Here is a 21242-nt window from a genome sequence, read left to right as displayed (position 1 = left end):
TAATATGTTTTCTGATTAATACAAATCAAATTCCATCCACATTTCATACACATATCAGTTTTCAACATTTTTAAGACTAATTGATATCTAATTTATTTGCATTTCATACACATTGTGCCGCACATAACTAAAAATTGACATACAGCAGACTCCATACACATTTCATACATATATTAGTTTTTAACATTTTTTAAAACTACAGTTTATATAATTTACACAGATTTTCAAAACACACAATGATCATATATATCTCAAAACAATACAAATCAATTTTTATAGACAATTAATACACAAGTTAGTAATAAAAAAATACTTACACAAGTTAGTAATAAAAAAATACTTTGTAATATTGGTTTGAAAATTTATACTAGGAGAGAAGTGGATTTTAGCTATGAAAATGGTGTCTATCATATAGGGAGGGAGAGAGAGAGAGAGAGAGAGAGAGAGAGAAATATTTTAAAAAAAGAAGAAGAAGTTAAATGGTAACTATGTTAGAATTAAGTGCACATTTAAAATCAGATTTTCTTCTTTAAAAAAAGCCTAAAATTGTGGGTATCCCATTAAATCCAAATATGATATACTTTGTAATTTTATTGGTATATTTTATAAATAAGAAAAAATATTTTTATATTTTATAATATAGAGTCTTAAATAGGTATTATTACGTAATTTTTCTATACAGCTATCCAGAATTTAGCATAGGGCTGTTTTTAGGATGAGCCCACTTTGAAAATTGACGAAACTACCAGAAAATGTATGATTTTTCCATGTACATTTAAATATTGACTTCACTACGAGCATCTCAAAATCAAGAGTTCGTACTATATTGTATTAAATAAATTTCGACAACATCATATAGCTCTTTTTAATTAACTAGTGAATACGACATGACAAAGGGAAAAAAACAAGAAGAAAAACAATAATACTAGGAAGTAATTGACAAAATAACAAACAAGTTGCTAAGGCAAATTGAATGTGGAATAGATTACTTCATCGTGCAAACAACTATAGCGTCATTTTCTGTTGAACAATTCTATGAGGCCACACAAGCGCGTATCCGAGTGCGCTCCTTCAATATATGTTTTTTTTTAAAGTTTTTTACTCGGTGTTCGGTATTTGTATTGGAATATCGAATAATTTGAATTCGCAAATTTAAGAATGAAGTATTTACTATCAGGATTTTTTTTATATCGAAAAACTCAAAGTCAAGATTTCAAATTAAGGTGGAGAAATCTTATTCATCCCACTATAGTCCGTTGCGGTTGAATATATGATATATCCAACGGCAACTTGGAGCAAAACGTCATTGTTCAAAATTTGTGGACCTTTTCCTTTTCTTTTTCTTTTTCGTTTTGTAATTTTTTTGAGGATTGAAAAGATCAAAGTTGGGGATTGGATTTAGTGCACATTTCTTGAAATCTTTCTTAGTCTTGTTTTTTTCTCCAACTTTTTTTATACCGAATCTAAATGTATCATTTTTTTTATTTTTGTTTGTTTCTCTTCCAAATAGTAGTTTCTTCTTTTATTTATCAAGATTGATCAAAAGGTGACAACTCCGCTTAAGAATTTCGTTTCATATTTTTCAATAAGAAACAGAAAAGTAGATTTTAATAGTAGTTAATGTCTTAATGAGACTTCAAATTCTAATGTTCTGTATACATTATGCCAATAGGTCTCACCACCAATTCTACCTTAGAATTGTTGAATTGAGGCTCAGAATGAAAAATTGGCGGCATGCTTCACACATTCAACTCAAATTATATATCTTCAAATTGACAGCATGATTCACACATTTAACGGGTTCTCGAATTCGATCCTTAGAAGTTAAAAAAAAAATCTTTGTAAAGAGCGTTTCTCCTTTAACAGGTCTTACGACAGGTGAATTCGAATTAATCAGAGCCTTAAAGTGGGTGACAAACATTGGCCAGAACAAAAAAATCATATTTCAATTAATCTCCTCTTTTAATTCTTATAATACAGAAATGAAATGTCTAATTCTAATGGGATGTAGGTTCAATGCTTAGTACTTTGCGAGTTTCTTATTGGATTTATTTAGTAAAATTCTTAGTCAAGTAAATTAAGTTAGCTGATATTCGAGTAAAATCTATATTGGATTCGTGATAAGAGTACACTAGCCGTGCTATAGTTTAAAACAATAAGATAATATTTCTTGATTAAGTCCTTGGACCCAATCAAAAGTCACATTTAACATGAATTATTAGAGAGCCGTCCCTCCAATCTGCCAACTCATGTGCGGCGATATGCCAATCTAGCTCCCATGTAGGAACTTTCTTATACAATAATTTGGTGACATTTTTTATTACTTAAGATATTGTAACTCCTCATAATTAATTAAATTCATCAACCAAAAAACATATGATATTATGGGTTTGAATCTGAAGTACGCTAATATGAGATAAGCTCTTGCATCATATTTCATATAAGCACTCTGCATCCATACATCACAGATATTGTAATACTTTCATTATAAACAAATATAAACAATTTTTGCCTTAAAAAATGTTTAATTTTATTTCCAAGGATCTTTTATGGGAGAATTGACTAATCAATCATTTGTCCTTAAATCCAAAAATCTACCTATCCCTTTAATGTCCCATTGAAAAAATAGTTCATGTGTTCCACGGCAATTAAGGTGCAAGACATTGCTAAAATGATGATCTTGGAGTTAAGTTTTAGAACAACTTTTATTGAATAGAGATTAAAAACTATTATTATTTACTTTGATCGGGTCCATGTCGGAGATAGGGGGCAGTCATTACAACATTCGTGCAGGTCGTTATACGACAAGGAATTTCGTTACTTTAGGATAATTAGAGTTATTGTCACCATTTATCAGGCCTTTCATTCAAAGCTTATAACACTACTCCATCCGACCTTCCAGTACCGGCCATGTGTCAAACTTTATACATCATGTTACAATTTAGCAGAGTTTCGTATTTTTAAAAACAGTCGCTACCCCCATTGTATGCTACTTTTCTAATTAAAAAAAAAAAATAGAACACCCCTTCTCTTGAAGTTACGGGGTCATTTTGTCAAGTCGGGATTCAAACTTGTGAGCCTGTAAATTGAATAAAAACTTCTTTATCATTAAGATATGTTTTCCCATAGGAGGCAACTGTTACTGACTTTCTAAATCCATCGATCTTGTGAAACGCGTAGTGTAATTAATGATAGAATCAAATTCTTTTATTAAGGAACTTTGAATATCAGAAAATAAATTAAGAAAATTTAACATCTAATATATATATAATTCTAATTTTATGTATGCAATATAATTTTCTTAGCGAAGAAAATCGGAATAAACCTCGTTAAGCCCCTAGCTCGGCTCCGGTTACTGAGTCCATAGATTTTATTAGCCTCTGAAACTTTACAAAAATCCGTTAGCTTTGTCTTTAGCACCAATTCACCAAATTATTTTAACTGTTGGCCACATGCAATGTTTGCAAATATTTTGTTTTGTACTAATACGCATAAATTATTATTAGAACTAAAATATTCCTTTCCTTTGGACAAAACATCTTAACTGGACACGTCGTTATTGGCACATAATCTTTTATTTTACTTTATTTTATTTTTCGGGGGACTATATCCAGTGGCGGATTCAGGATTTTCATTCAGGGTGTTCGGAAAAATAATTGAACCTACATATACACTGTAATATATGTTCAGGGTGTTCAAAAGTTAATATATGTACATAAACACATAAAATTTACCCTAAATATACACTGTAATTTTTTATCTAGGGTGTTCGGGCGAACACCCCGGCTCTTGGTACATCCGCCCATGACTATATCTTCGTTGGTACCCACTATGTCCTATGAACAGAATACTATGCACGTAATACATTATTAATTATATATTTTCCATTGAACATTGCGTAGTGCTTAATTGTATCTTTTTTATGATAGCGGTTTGTTTCAGTTGTCAAATTAAAATACAACTTTATGCTCCATCCATTAACAATAACAAGCTTATTTTAATTTTTATTGTATAGATTGGATTAATTAAGTCGTGATTTCATAATGTTATGCAAAATCTATTCCCCAACCGTCGTACCCGTCAATTTTATTTTTAAAATAAAGTTTTCTCACCCACCATTGTTTTTCAATGGCCAAACATAATTCTCAGTCGGAAAGGAATTTATAAAAGTTAGATAAAAAAAGAAAAGTTAGATAAAGCTAAATAAATTAGATTACGATGAGCATCCATGGTAATGTTGAATATTAACTAGTTAACTCTATGTTGTTTTATTTTATTTTCTTGGAAAAACTTTGGACTTTGGTGGAGAAGTCATAATTTTTTTCCACCTATGTATGTTGTACTATAATTTTTTATATACACGATAAATTTTCTAATGGGGGTGTTCAACTCAGAGACAGACCAAGAGTTTTTAATTTGTGGATTTTGGACGATAAATGTTTTTATTTAATGAGTTCTGAATATATTATTTATATATATAAAATAAATTATTAATACAAATATCGAGTTTGAGCCAAAACTACTGAGTGCTGCCAAACCCGTAGCTAAAGATGTGGCTCCACCCTTCAATCTATGTGGCTTTGCCATTGATCCAAACTCTACTATGAAATCACATTTGATAAGAAGCATTTTACCTGTAAAATGGGACTTCCAACCCAAATCAAGATGAGTTGATTACCATGAAACTCTGGATATATTTAACTTTTCATTTACATATATAAAACCTGAATCGCAGTTTGGAAAGGCACATATAGTATTATTGCCAGTTTCCCTTTTAGAGTAGTCTACTTTTGCCTCGTATCATAATCACTTGGTGTGGCAAATGTGGGTAGCATTTAGTGCAGCTTTCAAAAGCTCATTAAAGTTTATTTGCTAATCATGTATGATGTTGGCACTGCACGTTCATCTTATTTATAAATAGATTGACCAGTATTAAGTATTAACTAACTATTAAGGAGTAGAATATATAGGCAAATCGAGGTAATATTGTATATTTATATATTTCATTTTAGATTAAAAAAAAAAAGGGAACCTTAACCATTATATATATGTACAATTGGAGTCAAGTATAATTATATACTAGCAATTGATTTACATCATGTAACATGCATGTTTGTGCTTTTGGAAAATATGCAGGTAATTTTGATAGTTACCGCTAACAATAAAACTTCCTTTTATATATTTTAACATCTAGAAGATATTTTTAATTTTCTCATGTTTAGTTGGTCAAATATTTTGAAAATATTTTATTTTAAAAAATAAATATCTTAAAAATCAAGAAAATGATAAATTAAGTGGGAAAAATAAATTCCACAAGTGACACTAATTGTCTCTCTCGATATCCCAAACACTCCACCCACACCCGCCCCTACCTCCATCCCCCACCCCGCCACCCCGAACCCCTCCGCCGCCCTAACTACTCCCATTCCCCATCCTCAACTCACCCACAAAGCCCCCATCACCCTCCACCCCACCTCCACCTTCATAGTGTTTACCTAAATTATATATACATGTCTTGAGATAATATTTTTATTTACTTATCAAACACAAACAAATACTTGAAAAAGATCAATTATTTTCTAAGAAAATATTTTGCGTAGATAACATTTTCCTCCGTACCAACACACCCATGATGCAATAATACAACTACGAGAATACGAGTTAAAGTTATGTGTATTATTAGATTCGAACATTCAGATGCACAAAGACAGTGGTCAGTCACATCAAAGACTCCCATTATAGCTCTCTGCTTGCTGTTTTATAGCTGTTGTTTCATGTTTGTTCATCATTTTTACAAAATTCGTGGTTCTCACTTCTTTTCTTTTATATTTGTGATTTATGTTACATCCTTGACTTTGAATAAATTGCCTATACAAGACTGAGTCCGGAGCCTAAATGGCATAAATTTGCCACAAAAAAACCAAAAGGGGTTGCCCTTTCCACAATAAACTAAAAGGGGTTTATCGTGAAGGGGGCAACGTTTTATAAAAAAAAATTGTCAGATCGAAATTAAAAAAAAATTGTCAAGTAAAACGTTGACCAGCCAACGTTTTACAAAATAAGATTTTGCAAAAACGTTGGTCACCCAACATTTTACAAACTAAAGTTTTGTTTTGTTTGTTTTTTTTTTTTTTTTTTTAAGATGAGATACCTTTTGATTTTTCCCTTTTAAAATTTCAACGAAGTTTTTTTTTTAATTCAAACATACACCACAAGTCATATAATAATTAACTCAAACAAATATTCTAACTCTACCCTTTCATACAATAATTTAAAATGTGTTTTCTAATATGTGAACATAAAAAAAAATACTAAAAATATAAGTTAAATAAACATCACACATTATCTAAATAGTAAATGTTAAATAAAGATTTTTTTGTTTGTTTTTGTTTATGAAGATGAGGTACCTTTTGATTTTTCCCTTTTAAAATTTCAGTGAAGCTTTTTTTTAATTCAAACATACACCACAAGTCATATAATAATTAACTCAAACAAATATTCTAACTCTAACATTTACAATAATTAAAAATGCGTTTTCTAATATGTGAACATAAAAAAAATACTAAAAATAGAAGTTAAATAAACGTCACACATTATCGGAATAGTAAATGTTAAATTAAATACGTAATTAAACACCACAAGACATATTATATATTTATTATAATAAATACAACAACATATTCTTGGAATATTGCATAAGGAAACAACGATCGTACAACTTAGGAAAAAACATAAAAACCAACAGGCAACAACACCTACTGATTTCTGTCGGGGTAGCGTGCAAGCAAACAGGTCATAACAAGAATCGATGCCCCGATAGAAATCAGTAGGTGTTGTTGCTTGTTGGTTTTTATGTTTTTGCCTAAGTTGTACGATCGTTGTTTTCTTATGTAATCTTCCAAGAATATGTTGTTGTCTTTATTATAATAAATATATAATATGTCTTGTGGTGTTTAATTACGTATTTAATTTAACATTTACTATTCAGATAATGTGTGACGTTTATTTAACTTATATTTTTAATTTTTTTTTTATGTTCACATATTAGAAAACGCATTTTAAATTATTGTATGAAAGGTTAGAGTTAGAATATTTGTTTGAGTTAATTATTATATGACTTGTGGTGTATGTTTGAATTAAAAAGAAGCTTCACTGAAATTTTAAAAGGGAAAAATCAAAAGGTACCTCATCTGTAAAAAAAAAAAAAAAAAAAAAAAAAAAAAAAACTTTAGTTTGTGAAATGTTGGGTGACCAACGTTTTTGCAAAATCTTATTTTGTAAAACGTTGGCCAGCCAATGCAAAATCTGATTTTGTGAAACGTTGGCTAGCCAAAGTTTTGCTTGACAATTTTTATTTTTTTTATTTTTTAATTCCGATCTGACAATTTTTTTTTTTTTTTGTAAAACGTTGCCCCCTCCACGATAAACCCCTTTTGGTTTATTGTGGAAAGGGCAACCCCTTTGGGTTTTTTTGTAGCAAATTTATGCCATTTAGGCTCCGGACTCTACAAGACGAAGGTGAAAAAACACCCGCCTTAACCTAAGATATATAAGTACGGCTGTACGGCTAATATATTTGTGTCACGGGTTATCAAATATTATTTAATGCAGTATAATTTCTGAAACCCACTTTTCAATAGTCATTTTGACTAAACTCTGAAGCTAAATTGCATTAGATTAACTCTATATCTTAAGATTAAAATTTATATATTTGAAAACTACATGAAAAATACTAAAGTTGCAACTTTGATCATATCAATTTAGTGACAAATTTACATCTAAAAATGTTGGTCAAACATCTTACATTTTAAATCTCGAAAAGTGAAAATATCACATAAATTAGATTAGAGGGAGTAACGTATTATGAAATAGAAGAAAATGATCGATGTTAGAAAGATATCATGTGTTTCATTTACATAAATCCCATAATATTTTTTACTGGTCTCATATGAAAAGTATCATATAATTAAATTTACATCTGTAACGAACTTTGCAAAACCAAAAATAAAGGAACACGTACTCGTAGAAGGACAAACAAATAGTAAGAAAATAAGACAAAAAAAAAAAAAAGAAACATTCCAGATGGACAAGGAAAGTGTACTTTAATCACGGTATCGAGTTAAAGAGCGGTCCTTCTTTTGATAGGTCTTTGTGACGACAATCTGAATTAGCCGAATAATGAGTTTCAAATATCAGGTGATAATACAAAAAAATAAATTGTACAAATAATATATATAAAAATTTATTTGATTATTTAGCTGAATTGGTCAAATTGAAATGCACAAAATCTTCGAAGGAATGTGCATCAATCCATGTCGAGACCAAGGGTGTTGATAATAATATCATTCATTGCGTGGCCTACATCTAAGAAATTGCCAAAAACATTTTAATAAAACTAGCTGGCTAATATGAATTCACACATTGATGGTTGATATTATAGGGGAATTTTATTTGAACTAGTATTTTCCTATTATTTGGGTCGTTTTCAAGTAGTCATTTTTATCTCAACTCGTTGTCCCGTTTGGAAAAACCAACAGGAAAATACAAAAAGAAAGTTGGAGTTAGAATTGAAATTACAAATTAATAGCTGTAATTCCCCTAAAATATATGAAAGAGATTAGTTTCTTCAACATCATCAATATTAATGGACTTATTCATACCTTTAAAAAAAAATTATCTAGTAAAAGGAGCAAAGAAGCCAGGCATGTCATTTGTAGATACACCGGACCCCAGGATAGGGGTGGGCATGGTATGGTAGATACCGATTACCGTACCGAAGTTTCAAATACCGTATCATGCCACCCTTACCCCAGGACAACGTGATCCTTTTGCTCGTTCTTCTCTGATTTTTTTTTATTTTTTATAACCATAATGTCCGGCCAGCTTGCGTGAAACTCAATTAATTTCTGCCACCTTCCATCAGCAACAAGAATCAGATATTTCTTTCCATCAAGACTAAAACAGATGGGAAGAAACAATCTAGCATATTTGTCTGAGATTTGAATCTCAAACTTCATGGTGCTCAACCAATTTCTCTGCTGTTATTATACAACTGTAGTAGGCATAATATTTATTTAGATTAATACTTATCTAGTTATCCCCATCAAATATGTATATGAATAATCTAACCGTGAGTAAGTGATTCAAAATAGTAAAAAAAATAAAAATATCAGGTAATTCTATTTTTAAATATAAATAATCTGATATGGTAAGAATATGCATTATTTATTATAGTTAAACAATATAAATGTCTGTGCAAACACGATTCGTGTATTTATTTTTGTGTAAAGACTCGGACAAAGTTTTACTACCTTTCATTTATTATCCATTATTTTAATTATTGGAAAGGGTGACACGTAAGCAGGGGGCCAGCGACCGCTGACCCATGTTTTGGTCACCGCCTAGCTGTCTTCCAATCACAACAAGCCACTTACTATAGCCAGTCAGCTGGTCCTTCAGCGCAAATGGCTCCATTATTATTAGCGCTACTGCTACTCATTATGTTTAACAAGCTTCATCAATAAGGCAGTAAAACAGTTAAGTACGCGTTTGGTTGTTGGAGAACTAGTTTGGTATAAATTTAGCATTGCAAATTTGCATATATTGATTGGTTGGTCTCTTGGTGAAGTAAAGAATTCATCTTTTTTTTTTTTCATCAAGTAAAGAATTCATCTACTTATAAAATTTAGCAAAGATTTTTTTGGTCATGTTGTATTATTTTAACCCGTATATTACTATTATTCGTATTCATTTGCTGGCTCACTGCATAACAACTTCTATATTACTAAGTAGACATTTAGTCATAGATTTCAATTTTTTTTCAGTTTGTTTGAAATTTTTGAAAATGGAATTTTGTTTGGTTATAATTTTGTAAAGGAGAGAAAAGAATACGTTATTAAAATTCATAAAGGAGGAGTTGAAAAACAGGTTTGATGCGCTTTTCACATTTTAGAATCAAACCTCCAAGTTGGATTTGAATTTTTTATAACCAAACACTGATTTTGAAATAAAGTGAAAATTTAATTCGGAAAAAAGTGAATAATTCTCATGGCCAAATGGGCTCTTCCTGCATAAACCATTGAGTTCCCATATCAGGGCAGGGATGAAAAATTAGTCTTGAACAATCCTCGTCTCATGAGCTACCTTTTGAATTGAATTAGACAAAATTTCCATTTTCTTATCATAGTATCAGAGTTAGACCCACAATTCATTGGTTACTTGATGTTGCGCTCTCATTTATATTCTCCATGCTACAGATGTCTAGTCCAGTGCTTGCAAAGCCGTCGGGTTTCCACATCGATATGGATTGTGGAGATGAAACATCAATCTCTTTACATGATTTTGAACAATTCTCATCCAAGGTCCATTTTCTTATCATAGACTGCATTACCAATTTTTGCATTACATTTTATCTATAACTAATCTTGCATTAACTTGTTTTCGCCAAAGGACCCCTAAGTACTTGAAGAACATTGACTAGTGCATCAAGCTTTCACATTTTTTGTTTCATTTTAACGATGCATCACAGAAACCCCATTATTTTAACCAACCGGGGAAGCCGCCAACATGAGCCGCTAAAGATGTATTTATTTAAAATACAGCGAGAGACGCGTTAACGAAAGTACAACTAATAGTTGTATACATAAATAGTGGAAGAAAGATGCCAGCCTAAAGTAGCCCACAGTCACAAACACTCTTTCTCTCTCTCTCTCTGAAAGTGTCTCAACTTGTCTAGAATCATCACTCCCCACTTTCCTTTCCATTTTCATCACACAAATCTCTCTATTTTTGTCCTTACAATTTTTGCCGGCTAAACTCGCCGGAAATGTGGAAAATGCGTTCAGTTTTATGCCTATTGTTGCTGCTTTGCTGTTCAGCTGCATTTGTTGCTGCTCAAAGATCTAGCAATGTTACCTCTAAATGGAAAACACTTAGCGGTAACTTCTTTTTTTTCTTTTCTCCTCAAGTTGTAAATTATATAAAAGCGTAGCGAGGAAGTTATATTTCTACTCATGAATCAGCTTAGTATAAACTTGAGAAATTTAGATTAGCTATGAAGGAATTGATCCAAGAAATCATGATAAGTACTTCGGATGCATTAATTTTTAGTTTTTTTTTTTTTCAGCTAAAAATTTGTTACTACAACAGTTGCTTCATAGAATCATAATATATTTTCGAAAAATTATCAACGGAAGCTCTACAGCTACCGAAAAATCGTGAAAAAAAGCTTTAAATTCTGTGGCCTAGAATTGTCAAAGATCTAGCGATGTAACCGCAAATACTCAGCGGTAACTTCTTCTTTTTTTCCTTTTTCCTCTCTCTATATTTCTATAATAATTTCCTCAAGTTGATTTGTTATAATTATATAAAAGCGTAGCAAGGAAGTTACATTTCTACTCAATTAAACTTGAAAATCTTACAATATCTTTGGAAATTCAGATTAGTTGTGAAGGAATCGAAGAAATCATGATAAGTTCTTTGGATGTGTTGATTATACTAGTAATTTCAGCTACAAATTTGTTACAGCAGTTGCTTAGTAGACTTGAATATTTCAGTAAAATTATAAACGGAAGTTTACTTTAGCTCTAAACTTGAAAAGCTTACAATATCTCTGGAAATTCAGATTAACTGTGAAGGAATTGGTCGAAGAAATCATGATAAGTTCTTCAGATGTCTTAATTTTTTATATTTTTTTTTCAGCTAAAAATTTGTTATAATTAGTTGCTTTGTAGAAATTTAAATCTCAGAAGAATTATCGACGGAAGTTCACTTTAGCTCTACAGCTACCGAAGAAATCGTGAAAAAAACTTTAAATTCTGTAGCCTAGAATAGTTTTACCTAAAATTTACTGGATTGTAACTAGAGCAGGAGAATAGTTAGGATTGATTTGTTCCTTTTGAATTATTTAGCTGTAGAGGCCTTTGAGCTGTTTTATACTGATCATTTTGTGCGATTTCTGATCAAGTTAGTTTAATTTAAGGTATATCTAAAGCTGCATCTAGGATGTGAAACTACCTGTTTAACAGTAAGCCCGCTGCCTAGGCAGCAGTGATTTAAATGTAGTAGAGGAGCCACGTTCTTAAGCGGTACTGGTTGTTCGTATGATGCTGTTAGCTGAAGTTCCGATAAAGAAACCTGATAATGGTTTCGATAGCTCTAACAGCTAGGGAGAACATAAGCCAATTTTTTCTGCTTTGCAGGAGATGCACCAAAAGTCATAGCTCGCGGCGGATTTTCTGGGTTACTTCCTGATTCAAGTTTCAATGCCTATATGTTCGCATCTTTAATTAGCTCGGCCAATTGGACTGCTTGGTGTGATGTTCAACTCACAAAAGACAGGGTCGGCATTTGTTTTCCTGATATCAAGCTTAACAACGCTTCTGACGTCGAAACTCTCTTCAAAAACAAGGAGAATACCTACTTGGTGAATGGAGTTCCTCAGAAAGGATGGTTTTCTGTAGATTTCAACTTCAAGGATTTGGCGCTTGTCAGCTGTAAGATTAACTCATGACCTTTTTCATCTTTACTATAAGCTTCAGATTTTATGGTGCTATATATGTGTATGGCTGTTTGGATCAGCAGTTACACCTGGTAAGGCCTTGGTTTACACTCCAAAGCAGCCAGTTTTTGCTTTTATATCTAAGTGAGAGGCGTATCCACTATTTTTATTTTACTTAATAAACGAATTAATATCAGGGCTTTACTCATTTAGAATTTTAAACGGTGCTTAGCTTCTCTGTCTTCGCTTTCATTTTTTTGCTGGTCTGACAAGGTGTACAGTCAATCCCCTCTTTTCTTTTAACGTGGGAGGTTAGTGCAGGTTCTGTTGTCCTACCCTTATAGTGTTATACCTGCATTTATTTGGTTCTAAAACAATTCTGATATGTTGGAACTGCATGTTGTACCATATGACCATTTCTTTATACATTCATGCTTCAAAACTTGTTTCTTGCACTCGAATACGGAGGATAGATGGATGAAAAACTTAATCTAGGTTTTTATTTTTTAGAATAACTTGGTCCTATCTTTTAAAAGTTTGACTCTCTGAGTAAAACTTTTGAGTCGAGGGTCTTTCGGAAACAGCCTCCCTACCTTCCAAGGTGGGGGTTTTACCCTCCCCAGACACCACATTGTGGGATTTCACTGGGTATGTTGTTGTTGTTGTTTGACTCTCTGATGAAGTGCTAATTGGCAGTCTTTCTGCATCATAATATGTTAGTATTATTTGTATGATATATTTGGTCACATAATTTTCTCCGCTCCCGGCAATCACTATCTTAATTTTATGTTTAAATTGAAGAATCAAATCACCTTAGAAAATGAGTTGCTCTGTGTATTTCCTTAGGACTAAAAGGGATCATGTCAAATGTAAATGTGATGGCAAAACATGTTGCTCTGTTATTGTTATGTGCTTGATAAAAGTTAGTCTCTGGTGATCTGAAGTTCTACTAAAAAGAGATTAATCTTGATGCCTGAAACAGTGAAACAAGGAGTGTATTCACGATCGCCTAGATTTGATGGCACTCCCCAGCAAATTCTTACTGTCCAGGATGTAGCTACCCAGGTCAAACCTCCAGGATTCTGGTTGAATATCCAGGTAGGCATTTGGTTACAGAATGCTTTTAGTAGTTGTTGCCTACTTTCAGTTTTTTGATCTCTAAGAATCTAAAAGAAACAAGATGATTTTCACACCGCGCATCACTGCATTTGATGTGTGGTATGTTAAAATTTGTGTTGGCATAGCTATTAATTGACTCATTTTTTCTGCAAATACATTTCCAGCATGATTCCTTCTACAGCCAGCGCAATCTGAGTATGCGAAGCTTTGTTCTTTCCCTATCTAGAAGTGTCATTGTCAACTATATTTCATCACCTGAGGTGAAGTTCCTCCAAAATATCGCATCGCGATTGAATGCACGAGTGACAAAACGTGTTTTCCGGTTTCTCGGCGAGGATGATATGGAGCCATCAACAAATCAAACATATGGTTCTTTAGTAAAGAATCTCACATTTATTAAAACCTTTGCCACTGGGATTCTTGTTCCCAAACACTATATCTGGCCAGTGGACAGCAGCTTGTACTTGCAGCCACATACCTCAGTCGTTTTGGATGCTCATACGGAAGGTCTTGAGATTTTTGCAGCCGACTTTGTTAATGACGTACCTTTTGCTTATAATTATAGCTATGATCCTGTAGCTGAGTATTTAAAATTTATTGACAATGGCAAGTTCTCAGTGGACGGAGTGCTATCTGACTTCCCAATGACTCCATCTGCATCAATAGGTAAGTGACAATCTAGTTTGATTCTGTGTTGAGAGTGTGCGTGCTAGTATAAGCTTTGTTTACTGCTTTCACACTTTCATTTCTTTCATTCCAGATGAGTTACATCTGGCTGTCAATCATAATTACTCATTGAGAAAAGCTCTCAATGCTCCTTTCCAATTCTAGGAAATTTAAGTAATTTAAAACTCTTTGAAGGGTGTAAGGGCATTTGTTTGGGTTTTTTTTTGGGGGGGGGGGGGGGGGGGGGGGGGATCTAAAGAGTTCATAAAGATCTCGGCTACTCCACTCTTAGCCTTGAAGTTTGGTTTTTATGCTCAAATTCTTTCACATGCTATCTAAGTCAACCTTTTAGTGTAAGCGTCTCAACTTGTAATTTCGTGCTCAAATCCATGACGGAACCCCTAAATCAGGTTGGACCTGCTTAAGGCTATTGAGTTGTAATGTCTTACATCAGGCTTATAAGAGCACCGAAAGAGATTTGTAAAAATCATGGGCTACTCCTACATCCTTAAGGTGTCGTGTTAGATGTTCATATTTTTTCCAAGAATAGTATTTGTTATCTGCTTTGCATTACTCTTAGGGCCTGTTTGCCAAGCTGTCAAAATCAGCTTATTTTGAGAAGTACAGTTCTTATCAAAAGTGCTTTTTAAAAAAGTTTTTTGAGATAGTAGCAGTTTGTGTTGGACCAGTATTTTCAGAAAGTGTTTGCAGTTTGTGTTGGACCAGTATTTTCAGAAAGTGTTTTTAAGTGTCACACTACGAAAGAGGGAAATGCATGTAAGTTGCCTCGTATTGAAGTATGAATCTATTGTTGGAACTCTTTTGCATTTAATGTCGATGTATATTCTGAATTGGTTCGGAAACGCCATGCTTCTTTGATCTGCTTTGTTCTTTGGTACTTATCCTGGTTTCTAAACTTTTCTAATCTTTCAGATTGCTTCTCTCATTTGGGCAAGAATGATAAAACTCAAGGTATGCTGCTGATATACATGCTTTTCCAGACTGATTTATGTTGTTTTATGTGTTTAAAGGTTTTCATTGTAATCTTGGCAATGCATGTTATCTTGCAAAGCTTTCAAATATTCACATTTGGAGATTGAAAGTAGAATGAATTTATTCACACTTTTGGTTAAAAGTGAATTGAACATGGAGTCAACTCATTTCCTAAAATTTGAAACCTTGAATTTGATAAAAGCTTTCTAAGTAAATGAGCTTTACCCTGTCAAACTTGACTTACATGCAACATACCATGTTGAACTTTGAAAGACTAAAGCAAAGCTGAAAGTTGAACTTTTCTAGGCAAAATAGCTGTAGGCGTTGCTATGGGTTATGGAAAGCTAATCTGCCATTTCTTGAACACGGTTCAACAATGTGACCATGGTTCTTGAACTTCCTAGGATTCAGTTATTGTTAGTTGCCGGAATACCATTAAGATTCTTTTTACTAATCATTTTTGTCTTCTGCTCCTAGGGGTCATTTGGTTGACTGCATAACAAAAAATAATCTCAATACAGAAGTACAACGTTTACTTTGTAACATAAAACTCTGCATTGCTAAAGTAATATCTTCGTAACTAATATGACAGAATTTCCAGTAAAATCTCACATAGATAAAGAATTGGTTTCCTTTATTAAACTCTGCATTATTAATACTAACATGATTTATCTATTATTTTCCCGTTGTACAATGTGAAAAGGATTACATGTATTAGCAATACCTGGATACCAGTATATAAGATGAAAAACCTTTTAGTAGGAATTCCCTGCACGAAAATCTCTGCTATCATTCAGCATATAACAGTTCCGAGGTTATTATTCACTGTAAGATATTAACTGTATGATATCCATGCATAACTAATTCACCAAACGACCGCTTATTGATCCATGTCCTCTCTCTTGTTTTCCCACTTCCTCCTGTTGGCCTGCAGCAAAGCTTCAGATTATCTCACCTGAAGGAGCAAGTGGTGACTATCCTGGTTGTACAGATTTAGCATATACAAAAGCTGCTCACGATGGTGCAGATGTTCTTGGATGTCCTGTCCAAATGACAAAAGATGGAATACCCTTCTGCCTTGGTTCAATAAATCTGGTAGACAAGACCACTGCTGCCCAATCGCCATTCATGACCAATGCTAGAGATGTCCCGGAGCTTCATATAAAAAATGGAATACTCACCATCAACCTTAATTGGAGCGACATTCAAAAGCTGACACGTAAGTTGAAGCAACTGTTAATTTGTAGTGTTAATTATGTGGCTTATCATGTTTCACTCCTACTTATTGCATGCCTCTGCGACACATCTGTATCTAACTTTCTTTATAAAAGAAAAATGGAAGATTGCATGCCTCAAGAACTTTTATTCTTTGCTTGCCCTCAAATACGTTACACTTGTATCTTGGCCACAATTATTTTCATTTGGATCAAGACTGTTAAAAATTGTAGAAAATGAGATGGTTTCTCTTCTGTATCGTCTTTGTTATCACCTTCATATCTGGCACTTCTTTACTGTCATGCATTTATCTTTTGCACAAGTAACACTATCAGGGATTAGGGATTCCAAGTTTTAGGTACTTATTTTGTAGCTTGTTAATTTGTTTTAAACTGCACATATAAACTCTTAAGAGAGGGGAGCGCAATATTGTAGGAACTCATCATCCCAGTTCTCCTTCCTCATTAAGAATAGCAGTTCTACTGTATATCGTAATGACTATTGTATTGTTTCTGAAATGTGTGAAAGAATGACAAAAACCGGATTCTTGTTTGGCTTTAAATTAGCTTTGGTTTAGTAATGGCCTCTTTGGTCTTTCCCACTTTGACATGCTTTTGTGGCATACCTCTTTCTGCAAGCTCTGTTTAAGACTTATGTTCTCGAATTTTCTAGAGACCTTCATTTCTAATCATTTTTCATTGCAGGTTATGCACTACAGTTGAAATTTCGAATTACTATTGCTTCAAACTGACTTAAACATGCTCTAATTTCTTGCAGCGGCCATATCAAACCGGTGGTCAGAATTTAGATTGTTACGGAATCCAAAGGCCAGAATTGATGGGAAAATTATGTCGTTAGAGGACTTCTTGGCATTTGCCAAAAATGCTACTTCTGTTTCTGGTGTAATGATAAACATAGAGGTGAGTTTATTCAGTGGCAGTTCTACTGACCTTATTTATACCAACATTCTTATGCCTCAACTAAGTGTAAGCTTACTTTAGAATCCTAAACATATCCACTCCTTATCACTTCTCATTCTGAGTGAGAATTCAGTAGCTTCTTATGCTATAGCATACTCCCTCTTCCTAATTTATGTGATACACTTTCCTTTTTAGTCTGTCGCAAAAAGAATGATACATTTCTATAATTAGAAAAAGTTTAACTTTAAATTTCCCCTTAATGAAATGATTTTCAGCCACACAAATATCTATGGGTTGTTTTAGACCACAAGTTTCAAAAGTCATCTGTTCTTTCTTAAACTCCGTATCTGGTAAAACTATACCACATAAACTGGGACAGAGGGAGTATGTGATTAAATGCTGTGTAAAAGGCCAAACTTCTGTCCCAAGAAAGAATTTGGAACCAGAAAATTCTTTTGGAAAATGGTATGTTTTCAAAAGGAAAATGGGTTCAATTTGTGACTAGTATTTTGAAGGTTAATTCCTCGGCAGGATACAGAAAGGATGCAATGCATATCATTCCAGTTACAACCGAAGGAATTTTGACTGCTTCCTAAATACCATAGTTTCTACCTTCTTAGTAGCAGAAATCATAATAATTCTATTTTCATGACTTAATGAAGGTTATTACCCGTTCAGTATACAATGGATTATAAGAAAAATAAAAAAACTTTAACATCACAAAAAGAGTCTGGAATAGTAAATGTAGTTAAGTAGCCGCATTTTTTTGTTTATTTTTGGAGAAATCTAATGTTCATGAATATCTTTGTGCGATGGAGGTTTGACCTCCTTGTTCATTATTTGACAATATTCTGGCTCCATGCAGAATGCAGCATACCTGGCAAAGCAGGGATTAGGTGTAACTGGTGCTGTTATGGACACCTTAACTAAAGCTGGTTACAACAATAAGACAGCTAAGAAAGTTATGATCCAATCAAATGACAGTTCTGTTCTGGAAGAATTTAAGAAAAGTATTTATGAACTTGTTTATTTTGTTGACGATGATATTGGGGATATTGAGAACTCAACTTTATTGGAGATCAAGACCTTTGCAAAATCGGTTGTCATAACTAAGCAATCGGTCTTTCCCAACGATGAGGCATATATCATTGGTCAAACGAATGTTGTGGAGAAGCTGCAGTCAGCAAGTCTCCCAGTATATGTACGACTCTTCAACAATGAGTTTGTGTCTCAAGCATGGGACTTTTTCTCAGATTCATCTGCTGAGTTAAACAACTATGTTCTTGGAGCTGGCATTGACGGTGTTATTACAGAATACCCTGGCACTGCGGCTAGATACCGAAGTAAGTTATTTATATAGCTTTGTTATTTCTCACACCATGTTCCAACCCCGACTCCTACTCCCCCCCCCCCCCCCCCCCCCCCCCTCCTTTGCCTTTTCTTCCTGTTTTAGTTTCTAGATTCATCGTTCTGACTCTATGCACAAACAACATCCGGTAGAAATGAATCTCCATCTCCGGTGCAATCTGCTGTATTTGTGTATGCTTTACCAAAGCTTTTGCTTGGTCATATCCGTTAAGTTGTGCATACAAGATGCCAGATTAACTAGATATCCTCAGAATTCTGACTTATACAAATTGTTGGGAATGTACAGGGAACCGCTGTTTAGGGTTCAAAGATTTGCCACCATATATGAGCCCTGTTCAACCTGGGAGTCTCCTAACTCTCATGGCTCCTCAGTTTATGCCACCAGCCGAAGCTCCTAACCCGGTACTCACCGAAAAAGATGTGACTGAGCCACCTCTTCCACCTGTTGCAAAGATTAACCCAGCTAGCGACAATGGGTCTACAGCTGCTGGTCCCAATCCTCCTCCAAATGGCCAATCCTCACTTGTCGGTAGCATTCTCATGAGCTCAGTTGCAATTCTTCTTGCAATGATCGTGGTATCTTGATGACCATTTCTGCCTTGGTTGCACCATTTTGTACAATTTGTTTCGGCATCTTACTGATAAAACTTCTGGTAAATTATGGAGTCGCTCATGGCGGCTGCAGTAGTCTCCGATCAGCAGCTCTCTTAACACGTGATCGTTTCCTTGTATTTTCCACGTACCAAATTTTCAGCTTTTGTTTATTCTTTTCATTCTTGTCTCTATTTTTCGTTCCTTTCCTCTCCTTTTTCCATTTGGGGTCAGATTGAGTGGGTCTTGGGTGTAATTGCCTATTTATTGTAAGAATTCTGTATTGGATTTAAGCAATGATCAATGTGTAGTTAGTATTTTTCATACACAACCTTTCTGTTCCATTCATGTAACCTGCGATTGCAAATAAATGTTGCAGACCTATTGACTTATGATCTCAATTTTGCCCGCCAATCCTCTGTAAAGAGAGAAAAGGCTTTGTATAAGATGGTTATTGCGCGTTAAAACTTCAGTGACAAGAAATTTGCAAGCTGAAAATGAACATCAAAAAACAATGTTTGTAAATCGGAGAAGGCTCAAATATTCCATTGAATTATTGGAAATGACTCATTTATGCCACTCGTCAATAGTTTGACTCATTTATGCCGTCAAATTATCTGAAATGACTCATTTATGACACTAATCAATCGTTTGGCTCATTTATGCCATCGTCCGTTACTAAAATGACTTTCATGTCATTTTTTATGTACTCCGATTTTACAATATCAGATTTGACACGTGGCCTCCAACTAGATTATGGTTGTGGGTGGGTAGGGTGTATGGGTCGGATTTTTTTTTGAGATTTAAAATTGGGCTAGTTTATTTAAACGATGTGGACCCCTAATTGAAGGCCGCATGTCATATTTGGTATTATAAAACCGGCATTAATGAAAAATGATATGGATGAATCATTTTGATAACGGGCGATGACATAAATGAGCCAAACTATTGATGAGTGGCATAAATGAGCCAATAATTCGATGGCATAAATGAGCCAAACTATTGATAAGTGTCATACATGAGCCATTTCCGATAATTCGATGATATATTTGAGCCTTTTCCGTTGGTAAATTAAAGGTAAATTTATGGTACAGCAGTGTTTCTTTCCATTGGCAATTGAGGATTCCACTGATAATTGCTTACTATTTACATCCAGTCAAAAAAGAAATTTGCAAATTCCTAATGGGAATAAGAGTGATTAGATAACCAAATCGAAGTTGTAACTGACACAGAAATCTTATAACATAAATAAAACAGTATAGAAGTTTGTCAGCTAAGAAGTTCGTCAGCATAACTACTGGCTTCTTTCTCTTCAGGGAGTAAAAGTATGCGCTATACATGCTGCATTACTGCATTACTGCTCGGTAAGAGCAGTAAAAAGTTCAGGTGCAATTTTTCTTCCACAAGCAGTTACACAAAGAATGAAGGCCCTACTTAGTTTCAGCCACATAATTTGACCAACTCCTGTATGATGTAGGATTAGGATCAGCATTTGGATGTTGATTACTTGCTCATATCTAGCTGCTTCAACCTTAGCTCGATCATATTGATTACCTCGCGTGCTACACCATTTTGGGTGTCTTCTTATGATAGGTCCAGCAAACCCTTCAGCAAGTTGATTACCGTTTCAGATACCTGCAGTAATTTGGAAAACCAGGGCCTTAGCTCATTAGATCAAATGATGAGGGCACTCTTCCAGGTAACATGCTGGAAGTACACTAGTTTAACATCCACATTTGTTAACTTAAAATGTATTTCTGGCCATCGATTTTACATGGTAGAGATAAGTGGTGACGTTCATGCACTCCACCAGCAGATCACAAACAATAATGCTAGTTATATCTTTGCTGCAATAGGCTAAGCTGTCAAGA

The 21242-nt window shown here is 33.8% G+C and overlaps 1 protein-coding gene across 1 annotated transcript; it reads left to right on the top strand.

Moving 5' to 3' along the window:
• The first annotated feature begins 10658 nt into the window (after positions 1 to 10658).
• On the top strand, positions 10659 to 19702 carry LOC132616891 (glycerophosphodiester phosphodiesterase GDPDL4). The gene is made up of 9 exons (XM_060331650.1): positions 10659 to 10937; positions 12201 to 12494; positions 13482 to 13597; positions 13783 to 14284; positions 15218 to 15256; positions 16212 to 16496; positions 17270 to 17412; positions 18278 to 18755; positions 19067 to 19702. Exons 1-9 carry the CDS (start codon positions 10826 to 10828, stop codon positions 19363 to 19365), a joined length of 2268 nt encoding a protein of 755 aa, XP_060187633.1. The 5' UTR covers positions 10659 to 10825; the 3' UTR covers positions 19366 to 19702.
• The last annotated feature ends 1540 nt before the right edge of the window (positions 19703 to 21242 follow it).

This window comes from Lycium barbarum, chromosome 11, assembly GCF_019175385.1.
Source record: "Lycium barbarum isolate Lr01 chromosome 11, ASM1917538v2, whole genome shotgun sequence".
In the NCBI taxonomy this organism is placed as follows: domain Eukaryota; kingdom Viridiplantae; phylum Streptophyta; class Magnoliopsida; order Solanales; family Solanaceae; genus Lycium; species Lycium barbarum.
This window is presented reverse-complemented; position numbering and strand designations above follow the sequence as displayed.

What these genes read in the sequence shown, in the direction of transcription:
- LOC132616891 (XM_060331650.1), top strand. Translation starts at nt 10,826, where the DNA reads ATGTGGAAAATGCGTTCAGTTTTATGCCTATTGTTGCTGCTTTGCTGT. An exon ending in TAAATGGAAAACACTTAGCG is followed by an intron (nt 10,938 to 12,200) that starts GTAACTTCTTTT and finishes TCTGCTTTGCAG; the next exon opens with GAGATGCACCAAAAGTCATA. An exon ending in CACTGCGGCTAGATACCGAA is followed by an intron (nt 18,756 to 19,066) that starts GTAAGTTATTTA and finishes GGGAATGTACAG; the next exon opens with GGAACCGCTGTTTAGGGTTC.